The following is a 22,722-nucleotide window of genomic DNA, read 5'->3' on the forward strand; positions in this document are numbered from 1 at the left end:
CAAAAATTTCAAAATAATCCCGAACTGTTTTAAAATTGAGCTATATAGTCAGCCCTAATTCAAACAATATGTGGATTATTTTGACATTTCTATAAACTCTAGGACTAAAATTGCTCCATGTAAATAGTTAGGGACTATTTTCGCACATTACTGATTAATTAAAAATTTAATTTTCCATTTGACTATTTGTTTCCACTTTGGTAAATCCAAGCCATTGGATCGTGTAGTAACATAATAATTGATGTTACTGAAACAGAAAAAAACTAGTTGAATCATAGTCAGTTGACTTAGCTTGGTCTTTCACTTTAAGGGTTTGTTTGGGGCAGCTGCAGCTTATTACTAAGTTGTTGCTGATAAGCAGCTGCCGCAGATAAGTTGTTGTGCAGCAGCTGATCCGAGTAAACTGGCTGACTGTTTGGCTTGTGTTGTGAAAAATAATTGTTTTGTAGCTGTTTATGAATAAATGATCATTCTGTCCCTTTGCAGTAAAGTTGTTTGCTTCATAGCAATATATTTAAAACTTAAGTAGAAAACCACTTCAGAACAATACAAAAAATAAGATATACTCATAAGATATACCCAACAAGAAAACTCATAAGAACAATGAATCAAAACCCTAATTAACATAAAAACATTAGCCCAAAATGTTGAACAATAGCCAACAAGCTAGCAAGATACTGATATCAACAAGCTGGAACATGCAGAAAACACAATCAGATAAACCAAATTAACATCATACAAAATGGGCCAAGAAATGTAAAAGCCTATAAATATTTAAAATGAATAGATGCATAGTAAAAGTAATTAGTAATTCTCACAGAGCACCATAATCGATAGAGCACCATAATCGATAAAGCTAAAAGATAACAACAAACCCTCCCCAATCCAACTCATAGTACAAAAAAAAACAGCACACCTCCACCCAAATTCCAAAACCATAACCAACCCACAAATTCAACATAAAATGATAAAATGAGTGAGGAACAACCACCTGCTATGCGTAACGTCGTAGATCTGACCTTTGATCGCCATGAGAACGGTTCCTTAGCATCGAATCCATCGAAAGCGATAAGCTCCTCCTCCATTAGCTCACCGAGCTAAACCGGCATAGAAAGTGTAGGAAGTGGCTCCACCAACTCAGCCTCCACCTCCCGCTTCATTGCAACCAGAGCCAGCTCAATGTAGGCGGAGATCACGTCACAGAATGCCAGAGCAACCGCCATGACCGTAAAGAAGGTCGTTGGATATAGCCCAGCGTAGGACTTGATAGCTTGCTCAAGCGCCGCTCACAGTTCCTTCACTTCCATTGCTTCTCTGTGTCTTCTTCGTCTCGAGTCACAGAGGCGAAAGGGTCGAGAGGGGAGCGGGGGGTAGGGCAATAGCCGGGGCCGCAGAAAATAAAAGGAAACGCGGGCTACAGGGTCCGCGTTCTGAAAAACGTTTCCACCGCAGCCTCAAAAATGAGGCAAACAAACGGAAAAAATAAAATTGGTGCTGCTTAGTGTTGCGCCGCGGGAAAAATTTGACCCCAAACGGGGCCTAAAGCTTTGGATATACCATAGAAAGAGAATGCATATGACATTAATTAAAAAATTTTGGCACATACAAATTAATTATAATGTTCATTAAAATCACAGTACTCTATCATAATGTTTTAAATTATATATATTTACATATTAATAATTATAATGGATCCTTTACAAGATTACAAAGCGTAGTATATAAGTGTGATAGAACAAGACTAGTTCTGAACTCAATCCAACGAAAGACCAAAAATCTTAGCTGGAAATAATCTGATTGAATTGTAACCTCTGCTCCATCTCATGATTAACTGATAGACGTCAAAATGGGAGTGACAAAATCGCGAGTAATAGCAGCAAAGGGTTAACTAATAAATCCTATTCAGTTATTCCTCCATAGTAAAGAACACATTTGATTTTTCTCTCATCCCTCTTTCAGTTCTAGCGCATGCACCGTTTACTTTTTTGCTTAGCATGAGATATTCAATTACAATAACAGAAGCGCCAATGAATGTACCATAAGGTTTAACCTTTTTATGCTTCCGATAAGGTTTATTAGAAAAAATAAATGTGACTAATTATATTAATTCACCATAGTTTTCTAGTCCACAGCATGGCGTATTATTATAGGCTCGTGCAAAGCAACAGAAAAGAATGTACATGAATGAAAAGGTAGAAAGTTACAGAAAAAACCTTTTTCTGAGTCAAAATTTCACCATTTGGTCCTCTGAGAAGCCATTCACGATCATATTTCAAGCCTGCTCAAGCATTGGAATAACTTATTAAATTAGCAATTTAATTGGCCCTCATAAGTCAAAATTTCGATAAAGAACAGTTCTTTCTTTTGTTTTGAAAATAATTAATAGCCCAAATTCATATGCACTTACAACTAATTTCATTACCCAGGTGATGCGGGTGAAAGTAGGTTTTTGTAGATTTTCAAATTCACAATGCATAAAAAATGGAAGAATTCGCTATTATAAATTTATATGGCAGCCAAGGATTAAATTATTTACAGAAAGCAAGCTTTAAAAAAAGAATCTTACCCGAATTGACTAGAGGCCAGCAGGAAACACTGAATCCACCACATGATTTTACAGGATATACTGTGATCGATTTTAAGCAAACGCCATCATTCAATTGACTCCATCTGACATCTGTCATTCATGAACATGAATATTTATCGGAGACACAAAAGAACAAATGCCAACTGAATCCAAAATGATGTCTGTGGCTAATGAAAGCACCGACCAATGACAATGAAATAACGCAAAAAAAATCTGGCTTATTAGTCCTGAATTTCAGAACAAATAACAAAATAAGTGTATGCCAAATTTTCTTTTTACGTTAATCATGCCTATCATGATCAGAGGATTTTTAAATTTCCTTATTTTATCATAGATCCAAATTAAATAGGCTCCACAAAAATATGCATCACTCTGTTCTGCTAGAAATTATTTCAGAATTATGGTTTCCTTGAAGGGACTACTGATACAGAACGCCACTTTATTTTCACAAGTGTTTGTTTTACAAGTGCTCTGCAAAAGAATGAGAGATAATTTTTAAACAGTACAGTTGTGGTCCTAATATGGCGCAAGCAAGTTCTAAGAATATGAGGAAAAAAAGGACGGCAAATGTCGCTTAAACAGCCGAAAAAACTACATATTAACACCGCTTCATATTTAAAAGAAAAAAGATCGAAGATGAGTATATCTGTATTTATGATTCATAAAATAGAAGCAGCTTAACTTTCACGGTTCTAACTGTTGGATAAATACATTGAAGGAAACAGCTTTTACCAGTATGGGCATTTGCCTTTGCTTCAAATGGATATAGAACTTTCCATATGCTGGTCTTTGTTACAAAAGAAGTTTTCAAGAACGTCACGAATTTCTGCAAGAGATGGAACAAAATATCATTGAGAAATAATTACAAATGAATGAAATCGAAACACATTGCTAAAATAAATAAACAAATAAATGAGAGCCAAAAAATAGCCTAATTAAATAATCAAATGTTTGCATGTTTACATTAATATCAAGTTAAAACTATAGATTTATATGAAAAGTGGAAATCAAATAATTCCTAAAAACATACATCAAAGGTATCGTTTTGGTCAAAATGAAATCCATAATAAGATCAAGAGAATAATAAAAGTTGTTTGTGGTCAAGCGTATTCTCTTTCATTAAATTCTGTGAGGGTAACTTCTGCACTTCTTTTCTCATCAAAGCTGTTTAGTATAACATAATACCAAATCCTATGAAGAATTCTACTAGGACCTTGGCTAACAACCAAGTGAAGTCACCACCTCCTTCCATTATTGACATGGGCGCATCTCCTGCACACGAGATGCAGGTGCGCAACTGCGCCTCCCGCACGGGACGCAAAACGCGACAACCCCAGCTACCGAACCACACATTGTTTTGCATGAACTAGTTCATCCCGAAGCAAGAGAAGACCGTACGATCACGCCTTAACGAGAAATTGCCGCATAACTAAGGGGACCCCACCCTTAGCTACCCTAGTAGCATTTATATGTTAATTTTTTGTGTTTTAAATCAGTCTTCTATTTCAGATTTCTACCAGCAGCGCCCTTGCTAGGGCTAAATCTAAGGATAGGTGGTGCTACAGTTATATCCTCCTCCAGGGTGATGATCATCTCCTCATATTCTACCCTTTTCCACTTTCCCTTGCTTCCAGAGACACCTTCCAGCTGTCGTTACTAGTTAACACACCGTTCTGCAATCCCCTGCTTGTTGTCCAGCACCATTGCTCGTTATCGCACCCCCTCCCCCCCCAGCCCGCTATCGGCTGCCGCACCTTTTTGCAGAAAATTTCTTTGAGCGGTTGTAGTCAGTTAAGAGATTCTTCGAGTAGAAAGGAGTACAAAGAAGTTCCAGAAGATAGAAGGGTGAAACTTATGGCCATCAAATTGAAAAAGTTTACCTCCTTATGGTGAGAAAATTTGCAAAAGCAAGGAAAGAGAAGGCGGTGCAAGATTACTAGGTGAAAGAAGCTATGAAGAAGATTCAGAAAAAATATTTATTGTTTCATTACTGTCAGAATATGTTTCTGAGACTCCATCACCTACAGCAAAAAGACTAATGAGTGGAGAAGTTCACGACACAGTTGGCAAGTAGCAGATAAAATGCGAGTTTGCTGAGCCAACAGAACACACCAAAGCCTGATATCTTGGGGGTCTGAAGCCGACTATCAGCAACATTGTGCAACTGCAATCCTATTGGTCAATTGGAGATGTCCAGCCTTTAGCCTTGAAGGTGGAGAGACGGCAGAAACGAAACAAACAATCATCGCTATTTAGACCGCAATTTGCATTTGAAAACATAAGTAGGAGCACGCTTCAGACACTTGAGGAGCCTTATCAAGATAAGAACAGGGCCACTTGGAGTGAGAAGCCTGAGACAGCATGCCCAATACAAACCCAGCAAGAAAATGTTTCAAATGCCATGGATTTGAGCATCGCCTCCAGTTGCTCAACGAGCCAAGCTGTGACGTTTAACGAGAAAGGTGCAGTGGAGAAAGTAGCAATGATAAAGCAACTGAAAAATAGGAGTACCATCTTCCACTGGATAAGGGCGATACGCTCATCGTTGGACGGGTCCTACGAACGGTAAATAAAAGAAATCAGCAATGGCTTCACCATAGCATATTTCATACCTGTTGCACTGTGAAAGGATAGATAAGTAATCTCATTATCGAAGGGGGACCAACAAAAATGATGTGTCTACGCAAATGGTAGAGAAGTTAAGCCTCATGGCTCAAGGGCATATCCATTCATATTCTCTGACTTTGATGAAGGAAAATAGGGTCACCATTGACATGAAGTGTCTCGTGGAGTTTTTTATTAAAATCAGCTGTTGGATCAAGTGTGGTGCGACTTGGATGACTATCACCTTTTGTTGGGGAGATCATGAGAATTTGACCATAGAACTTAACATGATGAGTTCAAGAACACCTACTCCTTCACCAAGGATATTAAGTGCATCATGCTTCTACCTTCTGCCTTCTATGGAGTCTGAGATCACAGATATCCTTGACAGCAAAGAAGTGTCTGTGGGATTAGTTCAGATATCCTTGACATATAATTGATTGCCTCGGCAACTCCAATACCATCCTCAAATGCTTGGCATGATCTTCAATAATTTTTTATTTTCTTTTCTTTATGAAAAGCCCAAGGGCTGATTTTATTTAAATAGGAAAAGATACATAAAGGTAGTATGAGAAGAGCCTAAAAGAGGCATCCTATCATACGATACAAGTACAGTAATATACCAAAAAAAGATACAGATAGACTCAATAAAATATAAAACAAATTTAAAACATGCAGAAAACAAGTAGCTAGGGCAAGCCAGTTTAGTTCTGCATCTTCCTCTAGTTTTAGGAGCGAAACCAGATAACAAACTTTGAAGAGTCGTGTCAAAGCCAGGAGTCACCAAAGTATCATCCATTAAGTTTCCAAGTTAGAGTGAGCCCCCAGCCTTCTTCTTCCGCCAAGAAGTATAAATCTGTCATTTTTCATCGAAAAACTGGCTCATGTGATTCTCGATCTGATTTGATGTTAGCACCGCAGTAGGAGGAAAGACAGTCATTACCACAGCGATAGGTTCCAGTTTATGTGAAGTGTGAATTGTTACCTCTGCACCTGATGCTTCCTGAATAGGAGATGCGGGACTACCTTGATTTTTAGTTCGAACATTATCCGTTATAGTATGGTCAGGAGAAGGGATCCCGGGGGCAGAAACCAACTCCTGACTTGTGGTGATTCCCTCCTCAGGTTGGCTGTCATCAGGTTTGTTGGGAGTTGTTTGTTGGGAGCGCGTTCAAGCAAATGGGGTGCACTAATAGTGTGCTCCTGCTTTTGACTATTCCTTCTCAACTGTGGGTATAATCTGAAACATTTCTCCTACGGGTTTCCAAACATCTTGCAGTACTTCCAGTAGTATGGTTTTTATTCCATAATATTTTTTTGTCAATAACTATTGTGAGCAGATCCAAGCCAGACTTCTTCTACATCTGGTAGTGTAATATCTCGTTCAATCAAAATTCCTGCAGTAGGGGCTTTGAGAAATGAACTATAGGTAAGTCTACCTGTAAAGATTTTCCAAGAATAATCTGAATTGCATATAAGATAGGTATGTCAAGGAAATGAGGTTTGAGTTCGGGTGATAAGAACCAGATAGGTGCAATTGGGGGTTCTTGATTGAGATAAAAATTGGGGGTCCAATTGAGCAATTTCATATGTTTGCCCTCAACTGTGATGAATTTCTTTGAAAAAATCCTCGTGTAATCATTTTTTGTGCTCAACTGTATCATAACATGCCTTCTGTTGAAATGACCAATATGTCAATCCCCAACCAATTTGAAATCTTCAAAAACCTTCTTGATGATCTCCATCTTAGGGCAACCTAATTGGAACTTTCCAACTAGTGTAAATTTGAATTTTCCTGCAAGAGTTGAAATTTCAGTGTCATAAAAGAAAATTGTTGATTTGCCCTTCTTTTTCTCTACTTTTTTAATGAGATTGCAATTTTCATTTCCTGCAACAGAATCATGGTAAATCTACGAAAATACCGCACTATCTGCGAGATGAAATAAGGAGCTACGTTTGTGAACCACTGTAGCATAAGAGGGTTTGGCATGAATATCACCGACGAGGGAGGTGGCGTAGGAAAGCCCTGAGGTCAATACCGCAGCCAGTGCCAACCTGCAGCATAGTGAGACGCTGCACGAGTATCGAACGGCTCTGTCACAGACCAGGCAACTCTGTCGCAGAGGAGATGCAACAGAAGCAGGAAGGTGTCGAGCGCCTCTGTCGCAAACGAGACGCAGGCACGAAGACAACCGCAGCACTGCCGCCAGACTAGACGCGAACGCAAATGCGAAACGACGTGAATGGAAACAGACAACGCGAGACGAAGAAAAAGATGTTAGGGTTCGCCATGGGGCGGAACCCTAACAGAGCGGAACGACGACATGTCCATTCAATAATTTTTTATTAAATCATAATATCGTCAATAAATATAATAACAAAATGATCCACATATGGCTAGAGAATTCGATTCATCGAGTCTGTAAAAATTGCAAGAGCATTAGTTAAACCAAAAAGCACAAGTAAGAATTCATAATGACAATATATGGTGTCAAAAGCTATCATAATTATATATGTTGCCTTGACTCTGACCTGATGATATCCTGATCTCAGATCAATTCCAGAAAATATAGTTGCACCTTCTAATTGATCAAATGAATCATCAATTCAAGACAAAGGATATATGCTCTTGATTTTCACCTTGTTCAACTCTCTACAATCAATATATATTCGCATAGATTCATCATTTTTCTTAACAAACAAAATTGGAGCACTCCATGGTGAATTACTTGGCATGATAAAACCTTTATCTATGAGTTCCTGCAACTAACATTTTAATTCCTGCAATTCCTTCGAAGTCATCCTGTATAGAGATTTGAATATTGCAGACATTTGTGATTGCACATCAATACCGAATTCAACTTTTTCTGGCGGTAGTCTTGGTAATTCTTCAAGAAATGCATCTAAAAATTATAAAATCACTAGTATGTTTTTCAATTCATGTACATCTTTATTAATCACTTCTAATTTTTCCAGAAATACCAATCTGATGCCTCACAAATACTACTCAACTTTCACTGCACTAATCAAGGAAGATTGTACACTTCGATCACATAAAATATAAAATACTTTTTCATCAAGTGATTTTCAGTTTTACCCGTCTTTTCCAGCATTCAATTGTAACAACATCCAATCCATCGTCAAAATTACATTAAAGGTCTATTCGTATGATAACCAACTCCGTTGTCAATTTCTTATCATGAAAATGAACATGCACTTCACATTTTCTATTGACATAATATCACTTCTTGATTGCATAGTAACATAAAACAAAAGCAAAATGCATAATATCAACATGTAAACTAGCAACAAATTTATCAAAAAGATAAGAATGTGATGCACCTGAATCGAATAGAATAGTGTTAGGTGGATCTTGAATTAAGAGTGTACTTGTAGCCACATCATCAGATTTTTTGGCTTCTTGAGAAGTAATTGCAATAATTCGGACTTTTACTAGTTGCTCAATTCTGCCTCTAAAGTTTCACCTTTTATTTATACTAGAAGTTTTTCAAAAAATTGAGTTCTCCTTGACTGACTGTCTTCCAAAAACTTTCTAGACTCTCCAAATCCGTGGATTGACTGTGGTTTGCTTTCTTTCTTCTTTTACTGGTTGTCCACATTTGTAACATTTTAGGAACCAATCAAGCAATGTCCAAAATGTCTTTTTTCGCGCTTTTACAAATTGGTTTATCTATCTAAAGTTGCTTCTTCTTACCTTTTGATTTAATTTTCTTACTTTGGAAGAGTTCCCTTTTGTTGATATCCTTGTGCTTGTATGCCTGAGGTTATCATAATTGACTGGAAAAATTTAGCACATTTTCAATTATTTTTGCCCTTTCAACAAGCACAACGAAATTATTGATTTCAAATAAAGCTAATGTCAACCTCAACTGATTTCTAAGCTAATGCAAACCTCAACAACACTCATCTTGGCTTGTATAATCCGAACCCAGTGAATGATGAATTAGTTTAACTAAATAGTCGTAACATACGTGATACATTGCATTTTATATACATACTCGGAAGCATGAAAATCAAATCATCCAAAACATGAAAACAATACAGAGCTGTTAAATTCAATATAATAAAAATACGTGGCCAAAACATATATACAAGCTCTCAAAACTATCGTACAAAAGCTTTACAAAGACACCTGGCTACTCGCCCCGGTGCTCATTGCCCCTATCAGGAAGGCAATAATAAAGAACGAGCAACGAGCTTGAAGAAATAATCACAGCTAACATAAAATTTTATACATTAAAAAGAGACAACGTGCATTATCTTATGAAACTATAAATGTCTACACACAAATCATAACATGCTAGCATAATAGAGAACATGAAAAAAGAGCAGGCAGAGAAATCAAGACTGCAGTGTAATATTTAGATCATAAGCATGAAATCATAAGTATAATCAAAAACATGTTCATAGTATATTATCATAGAAATGTCAGTTCATATAAGTATCATAACAATGTCATTTGATATAGGTATCATAGCAATGTCATTTCATAGAGGTCTCATCACAATAATGTCACTTGTTTAATTATAGGTTACAACTATTTCCATGTTCTTTCATCATGGGTCGTCATGCTCCCCAAAAGACATATAAACTATCAATAAATGTTGAGTTTTCCCTAAAATAGCAGTTACTGATAGCTCCTTCGATACACACGATTCCCAAACTTTTTGTCGCCGTCTAACCCGAACCGTTCACAGAATTTCATCTCTGTATAAATATCAGAAGTAGGGAATACTACATCGCAACATAATGTACTTGCAAGCACTCATGTAATAGTCTATTCTTAACATTTCTGGTGTCATTTAAATCATCACTTCAATATCAAGCATTTAATAGTTATTACATGTATCATAGGCATGAGGCATAACGAATAAGACATAGAAAGCTTCGAATTATATTCTATTCTCTCTCAATTTCTCAGTTTCGTGCATTTGTTGGGATTTCGCCGACCTTGCCACAGTGCAAGCGAGGCCTGAACGATGGGCAGAGAAACATAAGCAACATTCACGGTACCGGGGCAAAATCGATAAGAGCAAGATTCTACTTCACAATAGTTAAGACATTCGTTTCCTTCCCTACAATTTTTTTTACATTTGCCACAAATTGAAGAACTTTTTCATTCCCAATCATTGTAGTGGGAGATGAACTATTGTCAAAAGCTGCGATTTGGATTCTAGTCTCTTGGCAGAGCTATTTGTAAATAAATAAGTAAGAGGAAGAAAGGAATATTACAAGGAGGTAAAGGGATTAGGAGGGAATTGAAGGTATAGCTATACTAGAAAACCCATTATAGGTAAATAATGGCATGTATCTTTATGTGTGGGATAAATTAAGAAGTGAGATAAGAATCCATGAAAATCCTAAGAGGTTTATGAAATTCACATTGTTTATACTTGGTGGCGAGCTCTATGCGTGCTTAAGAAAACTTGTAAAACTGCTCCGTCAATTCAGATGAAATAATAATGTGTTAAATTAAGAATAATACCTTTCTTTAGAATTAGATATGTTCTCTTTGATATGTGAATTCATTTTAAATTTATGCATATTGAAGGATGTCTCCACATGATTAGGAGAATGCTAGTTGGTATTGACTATGACTATTATTAAAATTTTCTTATGATGTCGATATGATGAGCATATTATGAAATAATTCCTTGCAATTAATTTGATCATATTAATTATGCATATAATTAATCATTATCTATGATTGCTTATTGCATAAATTATGATTACAAAAAATATCGTAAGTGTTATGACAAATAGGCTATTACATAAATGCTTGTAAGTATGGATGATAGGAACGATGGAATTCGCGACTCATGTTATTCAAACAAGGACAAAACTCTGAGAACCTTGGTGTCATATGAGGACAAAGATAGAAACCCTTGGTAACAAGGAGCTATTTATAGTTGCTATGTTGAGAGATGCACAACGTTTATCAATATTTAAAGTATTCTTCAAACTTAGTGATGACCCAATAGCATTAAATGACATGGGAATAATACAATTGCAAGTTAAATTCCTATGATTAGATCGATGACTCTTACGAATATGTTAATGATTAGACATTAATGAATGAAATACATGTTTTATATAGATGTTAGGATTTCTAGCATTATGTATTTTGTTTTCATATTTTATACAATTATAGCATGTTGTGACATATATTGTAGAAATGTACATTAGTAAATATGATCATACAAGTTTTTACAATCTATAATTTTTTTTTATTTAGGGTATGTTTAGGGCAGCTGCAGATTATTTATAATCTGATGATAAGCAAATTATACTAACAATTTGGTAATCTGGAGATTATAAGGATAAGCCAGTTTTTTGTTTGAGGGAGCATATTCAAAATAGCTTATTTGCAGTTGTTGATAGATAAATGATCATTCTGCCAACAAAAATACATGAATTACACCTAGACTACAACATAAGTACATGAATTACACCTAGACTCCAAAATTTCTTAAGAGACAAAAAAAAACTTATCTTTTCCTTCCCTATTCTCCATAATCACTAACAAATCAAGCATAAAAAATTCCAAAAATACAAAATTTCATAAAAAATACAAAATTTCATAGATAACAAAAACGCAAGGAGTTTCAATTTTACCTGTGCGAGTCAGAGAGGATGACAAGAAGACGGAGGCCTTTGGCTTGAGAAAAGAGGAAGCATGGAGGGTTGCAGCTACACTCGAGAGTTAAAGAGAAGAGGAAAAAACTTCCTCGCAGTTGAACTACTTATAAACCAGAGAATGAAGGAGAGGAAGTGGCTTTTGAACTGATTTGCGAAATCAAAACCGTTGGGGAGGGGGAATAATTGGGTCTTTGACTCGGAGAGAAAGGGAGTGGCTGGAGCTTCGAGTAAGAGAGTGTCTAATGAGAGGTGCGAATCGGAGGCTCCGTTGGGGGGAGAAAATACGAATGGAGAGGAATCGGAGAGATGGTGCCACCAAACGTGAGCCTTGGAAGACAACCACCGAACGTGGAGAAGAAGAGAGGCAAGGGCTTGAGGAAGCAAGGAAGCAGACATTTCGGCGCTCAAGTGAACATCGCAGTCACTTCGGCTGACTGCCCTAGCTCGTTTGCGAGAAGAGAGAAGGCGAGAGAGGCGCGGGTCTCCTGAGATCAATCGCAGAGCTCCGTGGGAAAAGATCGAAAGGGCAGGGGGTAAAACGCTGTAAAGGAACGCCGACCGCGGGGTCGATTCCGCGGCCGTGATCCTTTAATAAATCTCGTCGCGCGTTGGCGGATCGCCGAGCCAACATGCGAAACAAACAGGTGCCTGGCATTTTCAAAACGCGAACGCATAAATAATCCACCCCAAACAGACCCTCAATCTTTGATTATTTCATTGAGTTTGTTTTAGCTCACTCTGTGTTGTTGACTTAAGTAAATATGTGCATTTTGCTTTAATATAGACTTACGTGAATAATGCTTGCAAAAGAGGGCTATAAAAGCCATAGCAAAAAAAAACCAAAAAGAGAGCTACAAGGAATTAGCCCTACAGAAAGACCCATCCCTTTCAATAAAAAACAACAAAGGATGACAATCAAGTAAAATTTTAATAAAAAAGTTATCCTGTAAAACAAAATGTGCACAAAAATGAGTTGTCTCGTTGTTTGATCTAGGAGTGAAAGAAAACAGCACCTGTTTAAAAAAAGTAATGAAATCAAACTCTTAGAAATTTTGCGGCCACTCCTTCCAATCCTTCAAGGAGGTGGATCCCTGTAAAAAAGATAACACATTGGCATTATCACTTTCAATGATAATGTCGTTGAACTCATACATCCAAGGTTCAAGAAATTGATCCAAAGAAGTGATGGCCAAAAATTCGACCCGAGCACAATCCCAATGTTCTACAACAATGTCAGCTGTCATAATAAAGTCCTCATTACCACCCTACACCACCACCTCCTCACCACACCAACACATCCACACACCACCACCTCCACACCACACAGCCACCCAGCACCACCAAACCACCACGCCCAAACCACACACCAACACATACACAAAACACACCACCACCTCCTCATCACACCACCACCTCCACACCACACCAACACATCCACACACCACCACCTCCACACCGCACAACCACGACACCGCGACACCACAACATCCACACCAACATAACCACACACCACACCACACAAGAACACATTCACAAACCACACCACCACATCCTCATCACACAACCACCCGATACTACCACCTCCACACCACACCAATTCTCTTACACCATCGCCACCACTTGAATTGATAATAGCAATATGAAAATCTAGCACCAAATACCCATTATTTCAGTGGTATGCCGATCTAGCATGGAATTCCAGTGAATTGCGCACTGGAATTATCACTGAAAATAGAAATATACATCCAGTTTCCCACTAAAATTCCATTGAAATTGAAAATAGCAACATACAAATCCAGCATGAAATTCCTACTTAAATTCAAAATTCATGTTTCCAGCCCATATTCAACTCATACACAGCATCTGAAATATTGTTATTAACAAATTCAGCACCGAATTTCATCCATGTTTTAAATTTCCCACTGAAATATCCAAGTTTATAAAGAAATCCAAATTCTCCATGGCATAAGAACCAACAGAAATCGAACAAGCCACATACAGGGCATTTGAAGCATTGCTAACAGAACAAGCACCAAAAAAATTCAAAGATCACTGCAGAGCTAGGATACATCCAACAATGCGTGAATGGTATAAACCAAAACCTTTATGGATGCAACATGAAGCATCAAAACTACATAACCAAGCATATCAAACAGAAAACAACCAAAACCGAGCAAACAAAGATGAAACCAACCAACATAATGCACACGACCACACAGAGAAGAAAGAAAAGAGGTTAAGTAGAGAGAAGACAGTTTTTTCTTTTTTAATAAGAGTTGAATATATCAATTGAGCTATATTGATACTCAATTTAATCTTTTAAAAACCTAATTTAGAAAGTTACTCAAGGTTTACTTTAATATTATGGAATACATAAAACTTAAGTTTTACTACAATGATTCTATATCATATATAATCACCTGTTTACAAAGTTATAACAGAGAAGAGAGCAGAGAGAAAAGAGATTAAGAATTGAGAGGAGAGATAGAAGAGGGAACACCGCACAGAGCCGGTCATGCACAGAACCACCAAACCGAGCCGAAGAAGAGAAGGGAGGGGGGAAGAGAGTACAACCTCAATGCAATAACTACCAACCGAAGAAAGTGATCTACCAAATCAAAGAACCTCCTCCACCATCACAGAGCACAAAGTGAACAAACCACCAAAATTCAAGCGGAAGGAAAAAGGGGAGAAGGAGAAAAATATAAGGGTCACCGGAACAAGCACTCGCAACGGAAAATAGCCAACCGTAAATAGCACATAGCCACCGGAGCCACGGATCCACGGGAGAGAGATAACTAAAGCAAAGGAATCGCGCAAGAGGGAGCGGGGAAGAGAGAGATGAAAAGAATGGTCGCGGGGTAATTGAACATGCCGTCAAGACAAAAGAAATGCCCCTGCAACTGCGGTTTAACGAATTATTTTAAAAATGCCGTCACGATGCGAAAACAAATGCCACAAATCGTGGTTTGTTGTCGCACCTCGTGAATTCAGTCGCACCAAACAGACCCTTAGTGTTCCCCCACTAATACCATAAATGGGTGGCTTTATCATAGTCATTTATGAAAATATAAACAGTCAACGTAAACATATCATTCATGTGCTCATCGCATTCAATTCAACATGCTATATATAACATATACCAATGCAGGATAGTAAGTAGCTACAAACATTCATTATAATGTGATCACAAAATGAAAGAATATCTCAATCAAAATGAAGCTTGTGTAAATGTCATTAACTGTAAGATGGTTAAGAAAAAATAAAATATTACTATAGGTTAAAAGTAATAGTGCTCACATCAATCACTGATGATTCTGGACGTTAACTTTATTTATCTTCAATGGAAAACCTAAAGTTGAATGCATAAATAATTATTATTAATTTATTATATGTTAATCTTATTATTAGAGATCAATTTTTCTTTATTTGTTCCTTTGATGTACCATATAAAATTAACTATTTTATTATTATTATTATCTTAATTGTTATCCTCATTTAATTATTTCTTTTAAACAAGTTAAGCTTAATAAAATATTGGCAATAAAGAATGTTCTCCTAATTTAACTTTCTAATTAATTATGTAATTTGCATCATTCCTATTAGGCTTATAAATATGCATACATTTATAAAATAACTAAAACTTCAAAAAAATCAAAACCCTAACCGTACTTACTATGAAACTTCTTTAACTTAAAACCTGATTTAATTACATTGTATAAAAAAAAATTAATAATTTATAATATAACAAATCATAAACATCGCTAATACCTCACAGTTCGGTTTCCTCCCCCTTCCCGCATGCATGCACTTCTCCTTCGACTCATCGCTCGGGATCGAGCAACTATTGTGTGACAAGGATCACCTCCATACTCGCCTCTTCCTCAGTGTGTTGTGCAAGAGAGCTCCCTCTCTATCGAGCTGCAATGCTCAACACCTTCGACTCCTTCGATCATGGATCGACACTGCAACACAACACTCAGAGCCTCCGTCCCCCACTTCTTCCCCTCTGCTCGACAGAGAAGTCGTCCGTCAATGTTGTCACCTGTAGCTATCAGGATGCTCTAATTTGGGCTTGACATCTCTTGCACTCACCGCTTGACTCACTTGATAAGTTTCTTCCTTCCTCATATAACAAGTTATAAGCAAACTCACCACCTTGTCTTCCAACCCCCGTGCTTCCTCTCCTCTTTGTTCAACTGCCCGACTCCTCACCTTCGATTCTTCGTTTCCCCTCCCACCAGGTAACTGAAACTGAACATCAAAATAGCGTCAAGGCTTAATCTCCACCAAAATAATTGTTCTCTGGGATGCCTTTCGAATATTTTTAACCAAAAAAAAATTGTTATGTGGAGTTTGAAAATGGCATCATAAGCCAAAGCAATGACAATTTTACCGGCAAAGGCTAAGACGAGCTCTGCTTGATCATTCGGAGGGAGTGTGTTGATCAGAATGGCTGATATGTGTTGGCATAGCTCTAGCCCAAAACATTTCTAGAGTTTTTCGGGGTCCTAAGAGAACCCAATCAAAAAAAAATTAACCGGACTCCCCTCGGCGTCATGAATGTTAATAAATGAAGGCCAATTGTGAAATGGTAAAGAGTGTTAGGGCGGGTGGCCAGGTGTGACGTGTACAGCTTTTGTTATATATAGTTTTGGAGGTTGCATAAACATTTAGTTGCTTACTTTTATTATGTTGGATTTAGCAGATCTGTATATATATTTTGGTGATATAATTTTTCTACACTTCAGAATATATGTAAATGTAAATGAATTATGAAATGAAATATATTATATATGTTTGTGGTGACTTAGTTAGACTAATTCATGTCCATTGGATCCTGATTATGCATGTCAGGACGAGTGTTGATAAAAATTTAGTCTGACCGAATCGTGTGTGTTAGCCAAATAAAACACGCCTCTGTTATTTCCCGTGTCAACTAGTAGAGGGGGTCATTGACAGTGTCCTTGAACTACTCAGGAAAACGTTTGAACTAAGATGGCACAGAATCTAGTCTGTGAAGCTTAAAGAAAAATTATTCAACATTAAAAATGGAGAATTGGGTAGACTGAAAAAAGTAACAGGGAGTCTCACAGAATTATTATTCGTAAAGTTATTATCACCACTATTGCTGTAACATGGAGTCTTACAAAATAATTATTCATAATGACATCCTCACAAATATTGCTGTTTTGTGTTGAACTGAACCTCTAGCACAAGATAGAGTAAATAACCATGTGGTGCCCTCAGATTAAGTGTCAAGATGTACTTGAAATAATGAAATATGAAACATGAATAACTTACTTCAGCGTCCTCAAATGTGGACATATAACCAAAGGAGATCCTAACAGCACCCGTTGGTTTTCCATTTAACACGTCAGCATCATCCCAACAAACATGTCCATCCTAAAAATGTTAAGAAGGAAACAAAGAAAGAAGCAACTAAATATTCTAGCTAATATATGTGAAGTTTAAACAAGAAAGAAAGTAGAAAGCAAATATGATAGATAATATGCATAAAGTTTAATCTGTAGTGAACAGCCTTTTCAATTATCGTTAAAACTGATACCCTTCTGAGGTAATTTACAGAATTGCAAGAAAATAAGTTATGAAAAAGCTTAAAATATTCATCAAATAAATAAAAAAAACGTACCTCAAGGTTGGAAAGAAGATCTAAATGAGATAAACCGAGGAACTTAGCGCATGCACCAGGGTTGCAAAAGCAGCCTGTCTACAGTCAATAGGCAATTTAAAAGTGATTTTAGGAAGAGAATAAAAAGGATTAAAAAAAAACAAATAATGAAATTCACATACAATTTTCAGCCTTATTAATTCTAATCTTTTTGAAACGATACAACATTCATACTCACCTCGCCATTGACAAAAAAATTCCCTGATCTCAGCCCCAAGGCTTGAACAGGTTCAGTTTCCCCATAAGGGCTTATCTACCTTATTTAGAATTTTATTAGGGTTGCTAGCTTTATTTAAACACGTTGTGCAAAACCAGATTTTGGAACTTTTGCTTGCTTTATGCATTTTTCTATCTCTTCTCTCCACTTGGAGTGATTTACTATCTTCTCTTTCATGTGGTGTGACATTAACTTGATCAAAAACAGGATATGGATCTTCACCGACTTCCGAATGCCTTCAAACCCTTGCCTATTCTTCCCCTTTGTTTTCACTCCAAATGAACCGTTGTAACATTCCAAATCCTCCCCATACTTCTTCATTTCAATTATTTAATCATCTATTCTCACCCTACAACCTTCCTAGTTTATCCATTGAAATACCTAGTGATTCTCAAAGTACAACCTTCCTAGTCCTTCCCTTAATCCTTACACACTATCTAGAAACTCTAGGATGATGGCATTTCGTACTAGAGCCAAATCATAATCTCAATTTCCAACACTAAACTTAAATCTCTTTTTAGATCCAATGTTTATATTCCTAACTCGGAATTTACAAAACATATTTGTTCTACATCCACCAAAAGCCATCTCTACGCCCTCCAACTAAACTTAAACTTTCAAATAAACTTAAATTCACCAACATACATTAGCTGAAACCCTAAAGTGAGAAGCAAATCATCATGCTGCCAAGACGAAACATTCAAAAAAGTGTCCAAAAGCTGATCATAGAAAATATGCAGCAAGAAACCCTCCAACTACAGCATAAACCTACTGATGTTGCACGAAGACAACATAGGAAAGTCACTCATAGCTACAATAGTGTACAACTAGATCAACAATATGAAAAAAAATATCGTTACGAAGTGCCTTGAGAGAGGACGAGCCGATTTGGCATTAAGGATAGGAGAGAAAAGAGTGAATTCAGATGATTTTAGGCTCCAAGTTTTAGAATGAATCTTTGATAATAAGAACATTCTACCTACCATTAAGGTAAAGCAAGATGTCATTAAATTAAAGAAGGGTATGTCTGTTCTAGGACAAATTGAAACGACGGTACCAGCGTGAAAGAAAAAGTGAGATCACGACCTAGTATAAGATGAAGAAAATGCAATGCAAGTATCTCCTAAAACACTATAGGCAGAAAATCATTTTAAAACTTAAACATTCACATCAAAAAAACTTCTCAATAAAGGAATACATCATTGAATTTGAACAACTTATGTTGGATTTTGAATTGGTGAAATTAGAGAAGAACATATCTCAATATCTTCGAAGATTGAGATCATTTATTAGTAACTTGAAACAACTACAACCCTACTAAATATTACAAAATGTACATATCTTAGCCCCGGTGAAAATGGTACATAACACTATCATATCCGCTCCATCTTGAAAACAAGATTTGGCCATCAATCAAATTGTCAAAACCTACCTCACGTGAGAAGTCACCAGAAAAAGAAGCAAAGAATGATTGGATAAATACCCCTAAGACTTTTCTAGCCAGGGAATGTCACAATTGTCATGCATATGAACATATTACAACTAGTGCACAAATATCACTAAGCAAGGTGCAATGAATGAAGCAGATAGTGGAGACTAAAGAGATGAGGACAATGGGAATGAATATCAGCTTCCCTCAAATGAAGGTAAGATGTTAGTAATTTGCATGAGTTTTTATAGGTCGGACCTTTGAATGAGCAACAGTGGATTTAGCATAACATCTTACATACTCATTGTACTTTAAAGGGGAAGTTGTGCAGCCTCAATATTAATGAAGGCAATTATGATGATGTGGTCTCTACCCAAATAGTGAACAAATTCAGCCTCACTACCCAAAATCATTCTCAGCTATCATCTTTGATTTGAAAGAAGGAAATTAGAACAGTGTTGACAATAGATGTTCGGTAGAATCTTTCATTGGAGATAAACTGCATGATTATATATGGTGTGATATTGTGTCTATGGAGACATATCACATTCTATTAAGTCAACCATGACAATATAATGGAGGCATGATTCATGATGGCCATGAGAAAATATAATCTTTCATCAAAACTGGAAAACACATGAAATTCTGACATTGAAGAAATTAGCATTCATGAGTACTAAAAAAAAGATGGGACCTCTAACTCCACACGCCACATCTATACAGCAAAAAGGAAGGTGCCAAAGTGATTGGTTTTAGTGATGTTGGAAACCAGTGAAATAGAGGAGCCAACACATGAGGCATTGTAGTCTTTATTGGAGTTCCAAAATATTCTGACTAATAGCTTGACATCTAGATTCCACCCTTACATGAGATTCACCATGTCATAGACCTCATCCAAGATTAGTGCTTGCCAAACAACTAGCCTATTGGATGCGACCAAAAGAGAATTATAATAGCATGATGAGAATTTGATAGCCAGAAAATTGGTTCATGAGAATACCAAAATAGTTGCATAAAACTAACATATTTTCCAAGATTGGCATGCTTAATGGTTACCATTAAGTTCAAATGAGACTTAAAAATGAATGGAAGATCGTCTTTAAGCCATGAGATGGAATGTATGAGTGGATGGTCATACCTTTCAGCCTGCCAAACATACCAAGCAATTTTTTGGGACTGATGAACAAAAATTTTTTAAACTTTCTCTAAAAAATTTGTCATATACATCAATAACATTTTGATTTACAATCATATAGAGGAGTATTTCCAACAACTGCAACATATTTTTTGAGTTCTTCAAACCAGGCAATTGCATGATCATTCAAAAAAATGTCACTTTTAACATCAGAGACATGCTTAGATATATCGTTGCAATGATTGGTATTGAAAAAGACGTCTCTGTTGACCTCATTTTTAGTGAGGTCTTAGTTTCCTACACTTAGAACCTAGGATCTAGCTTTAGGAGTTCTTATTGACCATCCTAGCGGACTAGCAATGGAGCCCACCTACCGTAGAACTTCAAGCCACTTATTGACTCATTTTTGTGAAGAACTCGCATGAGTGGTTACAAGCAATCAACTTCTAGTTGCAAGGGCTAAGTACCAACATGTAGAGGGCCTGAAAATGAGTTCCTATAGGATCAAACAGCCTTAGGCGAACCCTTTGTGACTCGATTACTCGTGAACTCCGCAATTCACGCACTCACTGCACCACACACGACTTTGACTTGATTTGACTTGCCAACCGGTGAGTTTGTCCGGATGACCCCGGATGACAAAACGGACCACGCTGACACGTCCGGAACGTCAACTTTAGCTAGAAAGGACACCCATATTGCAAGTTTTACGCGCACGCACATATGGCACGGAAATTGATGCACATTCTATTAGCGGGACGCGGGCCCGGGCTCAACTCATGTTCAACTCGGGTTTGATTCGAGCTGAACTTGGGCTGATCAAGGGTTAAACATTTTGAATTTTAAATTTTTGAATTTCAAATGTGACATTTAATCTCTATCTTAATGGAGAGTTAGGATTTTCCATTTGAGGGGCTGCGTGAATGGAAACAAATTAATTCCCCGCCAATCCTTTAGGTAACGACTCGCTCTAAATTTTGGATATACTAATTTGCTTCTTCTTCTCGACAGAGCAGGCCGGATTTAAAAACATCTCTTCTACTCGCGCTCGTCTCTCCTTCCTCCGCCGGCATCGCTCGACTCCCTACACCGAAGCCCTCGCCCATCTGCACTAGTCCCGCTCGCCAGCTCCCCTACTCCCGCACGCCTACTCAACCGAAGCCATTCGACTACATCTTCCTCTCTCAATCCCGACCCACTCTCTCGTGCTCCCTCTGCTCGATCCCGTCTCCCACACCGAAGGAGCCGCAGACCCCGCTCGATGCCTCGCCTGCTCGCCTCTTCCCTGCATCGAAGAAGCTAGATCCTGATTCCTGCACTCGCCTGCTCGCCTCTTCCCTGCGTCGAAGAAGCTCGATCCCGATCTCCCGCACCGAAGAAACTCTGCTCCTTCCCTGTAGACCCCGCTTGCTTCTCCTCCCCCGATCGAAAAAAGTTCAAAAAAGCTCTGCTCGCCTCCCTCACTCGCGTACTTCTCCTCCTTGTTCCGAAGTCTGCTCGCACAGGAAACCCCTCGCTTCTTCCTTGTGCGACGGAAGCTTCCTCCGCTGTCCTGCTCCTCTGTGAATCGATCGCAGCTCCCGATAGAAGCTCCCGCTCGCTTCTCCTCTGTGCGACGGGACTAGTGCTCAACCGAACTCCCTCATTTCTCAGCGTCGAAGCCTCGCTCATCTCTCGTCCGCGTCAAAGTCGCTCGCCTCACTCGGCTGACCCTCCCTCGCCCGCATTGGAGGTAGGAGGAAGACAGAACTTCCCAGAGCTTCTGAAAAGCTTTGGAGTGCAGAACTTTAGCAATTGCAATAACTTGGTAACAAATTCTTGTTTTGTTCCTATACTGCTCATTTTATTTATACAATGTCATCTAGGAGTTAGGAAGATTTGCATATACATCCACTTAATTCATGTGTTTTTACGTCTCTATTACCTCAAACTTTCACATGAGTATGCATAACACAAATATTTTATGTTGCAACAAGATAATGCATTTACCTATTTTTTACAATACACATAAGCTTCAGAATTTGTACGTCTACTTGCTGAATTGGAAGTTTCGGAATGACATAGATGATATTTTGAGTCTTATAAACTTGCAGTCTTAGAAAAATAAAATGATATTTTGTTTGTCCTGTATTTCTGCTGTTGGGAAGAGTTAAATATTGTCGTATTCGAGTCATATTGTTGCTACTTGGAAGCACTGAATAGCATTGTTTTGGCTCTTCGATTTCACTGTTTTGGAGTTTCAACAAGTGTTGTTTCGGTCCATTTAAAAAAGACTGTTTGAGGCAATTTAAGTGATGATTTGGGGGTTATTTTGGGACTGGTTCAGACTGGTTTCGTTGCAAGTTTCAGAGCTTTAAATGTATTGTCACTGTTTTGGGCTAGGTTTCCTAGCTAATTT

At 37.6% G+C, this 22,722-nt stretch overlaps 1 protein-coding gene across 3 annotated transcripts in view; it reads right to left on the reverse strand.

Annotated features, from left to right (window-relative positions):
* The window catches only part of LOC110038799 (molybdenum cofactor sulfurase), a 170,145-nt gene that overhangs the window by 43,875 nt on the left and 103,548 nt on the right, over positions 1–22,722 (reverse strand). For all 3 annotated transcript variants that reach the window (XM_020743701.1, XM_020743702.1, XM_020743700.1), the window contains 5 exons: positions 17,505–17,582; positions 17,156–17,257; positions 3,320–3,413; positions 2,567–2,677; positions 2,214–2,278 (listed from right to left, as the gene is read on the reverse strand). In XM_020743701.1, the coding sequence (XP_020599360.1) occupies positions 2,214–2,278; positions 2,567–2,677; positions 3,320–3,413; positions 17,156–17,257; positions 17,505–17,582 (450 nt within the window). The remainder of the gene's footprint in view (positions 1–2,213; positions 2,279–2,566; positions 2,678–3,319; positions 3,414–17,155; positions 17,258–17,504; positions 17,583–22,722) is intronic.

Source organism: Phalaenopsis equestris, unplaced genomic scaffold (genome assembly GCF_001263595.1).
Source record: "Phalaenopsis equestris unplaced genomic scaffold, ASM126359v1 Scaffold233918, whole genome shotgun sequence".
Classification (NCBI taxonomy): Eukaryota; Viridiplantae; Streptophyta; class Magnoliopsida; order Asparagales; family Orchidaceae; genus Phalaenopsis; species Phalaenopsis equestris.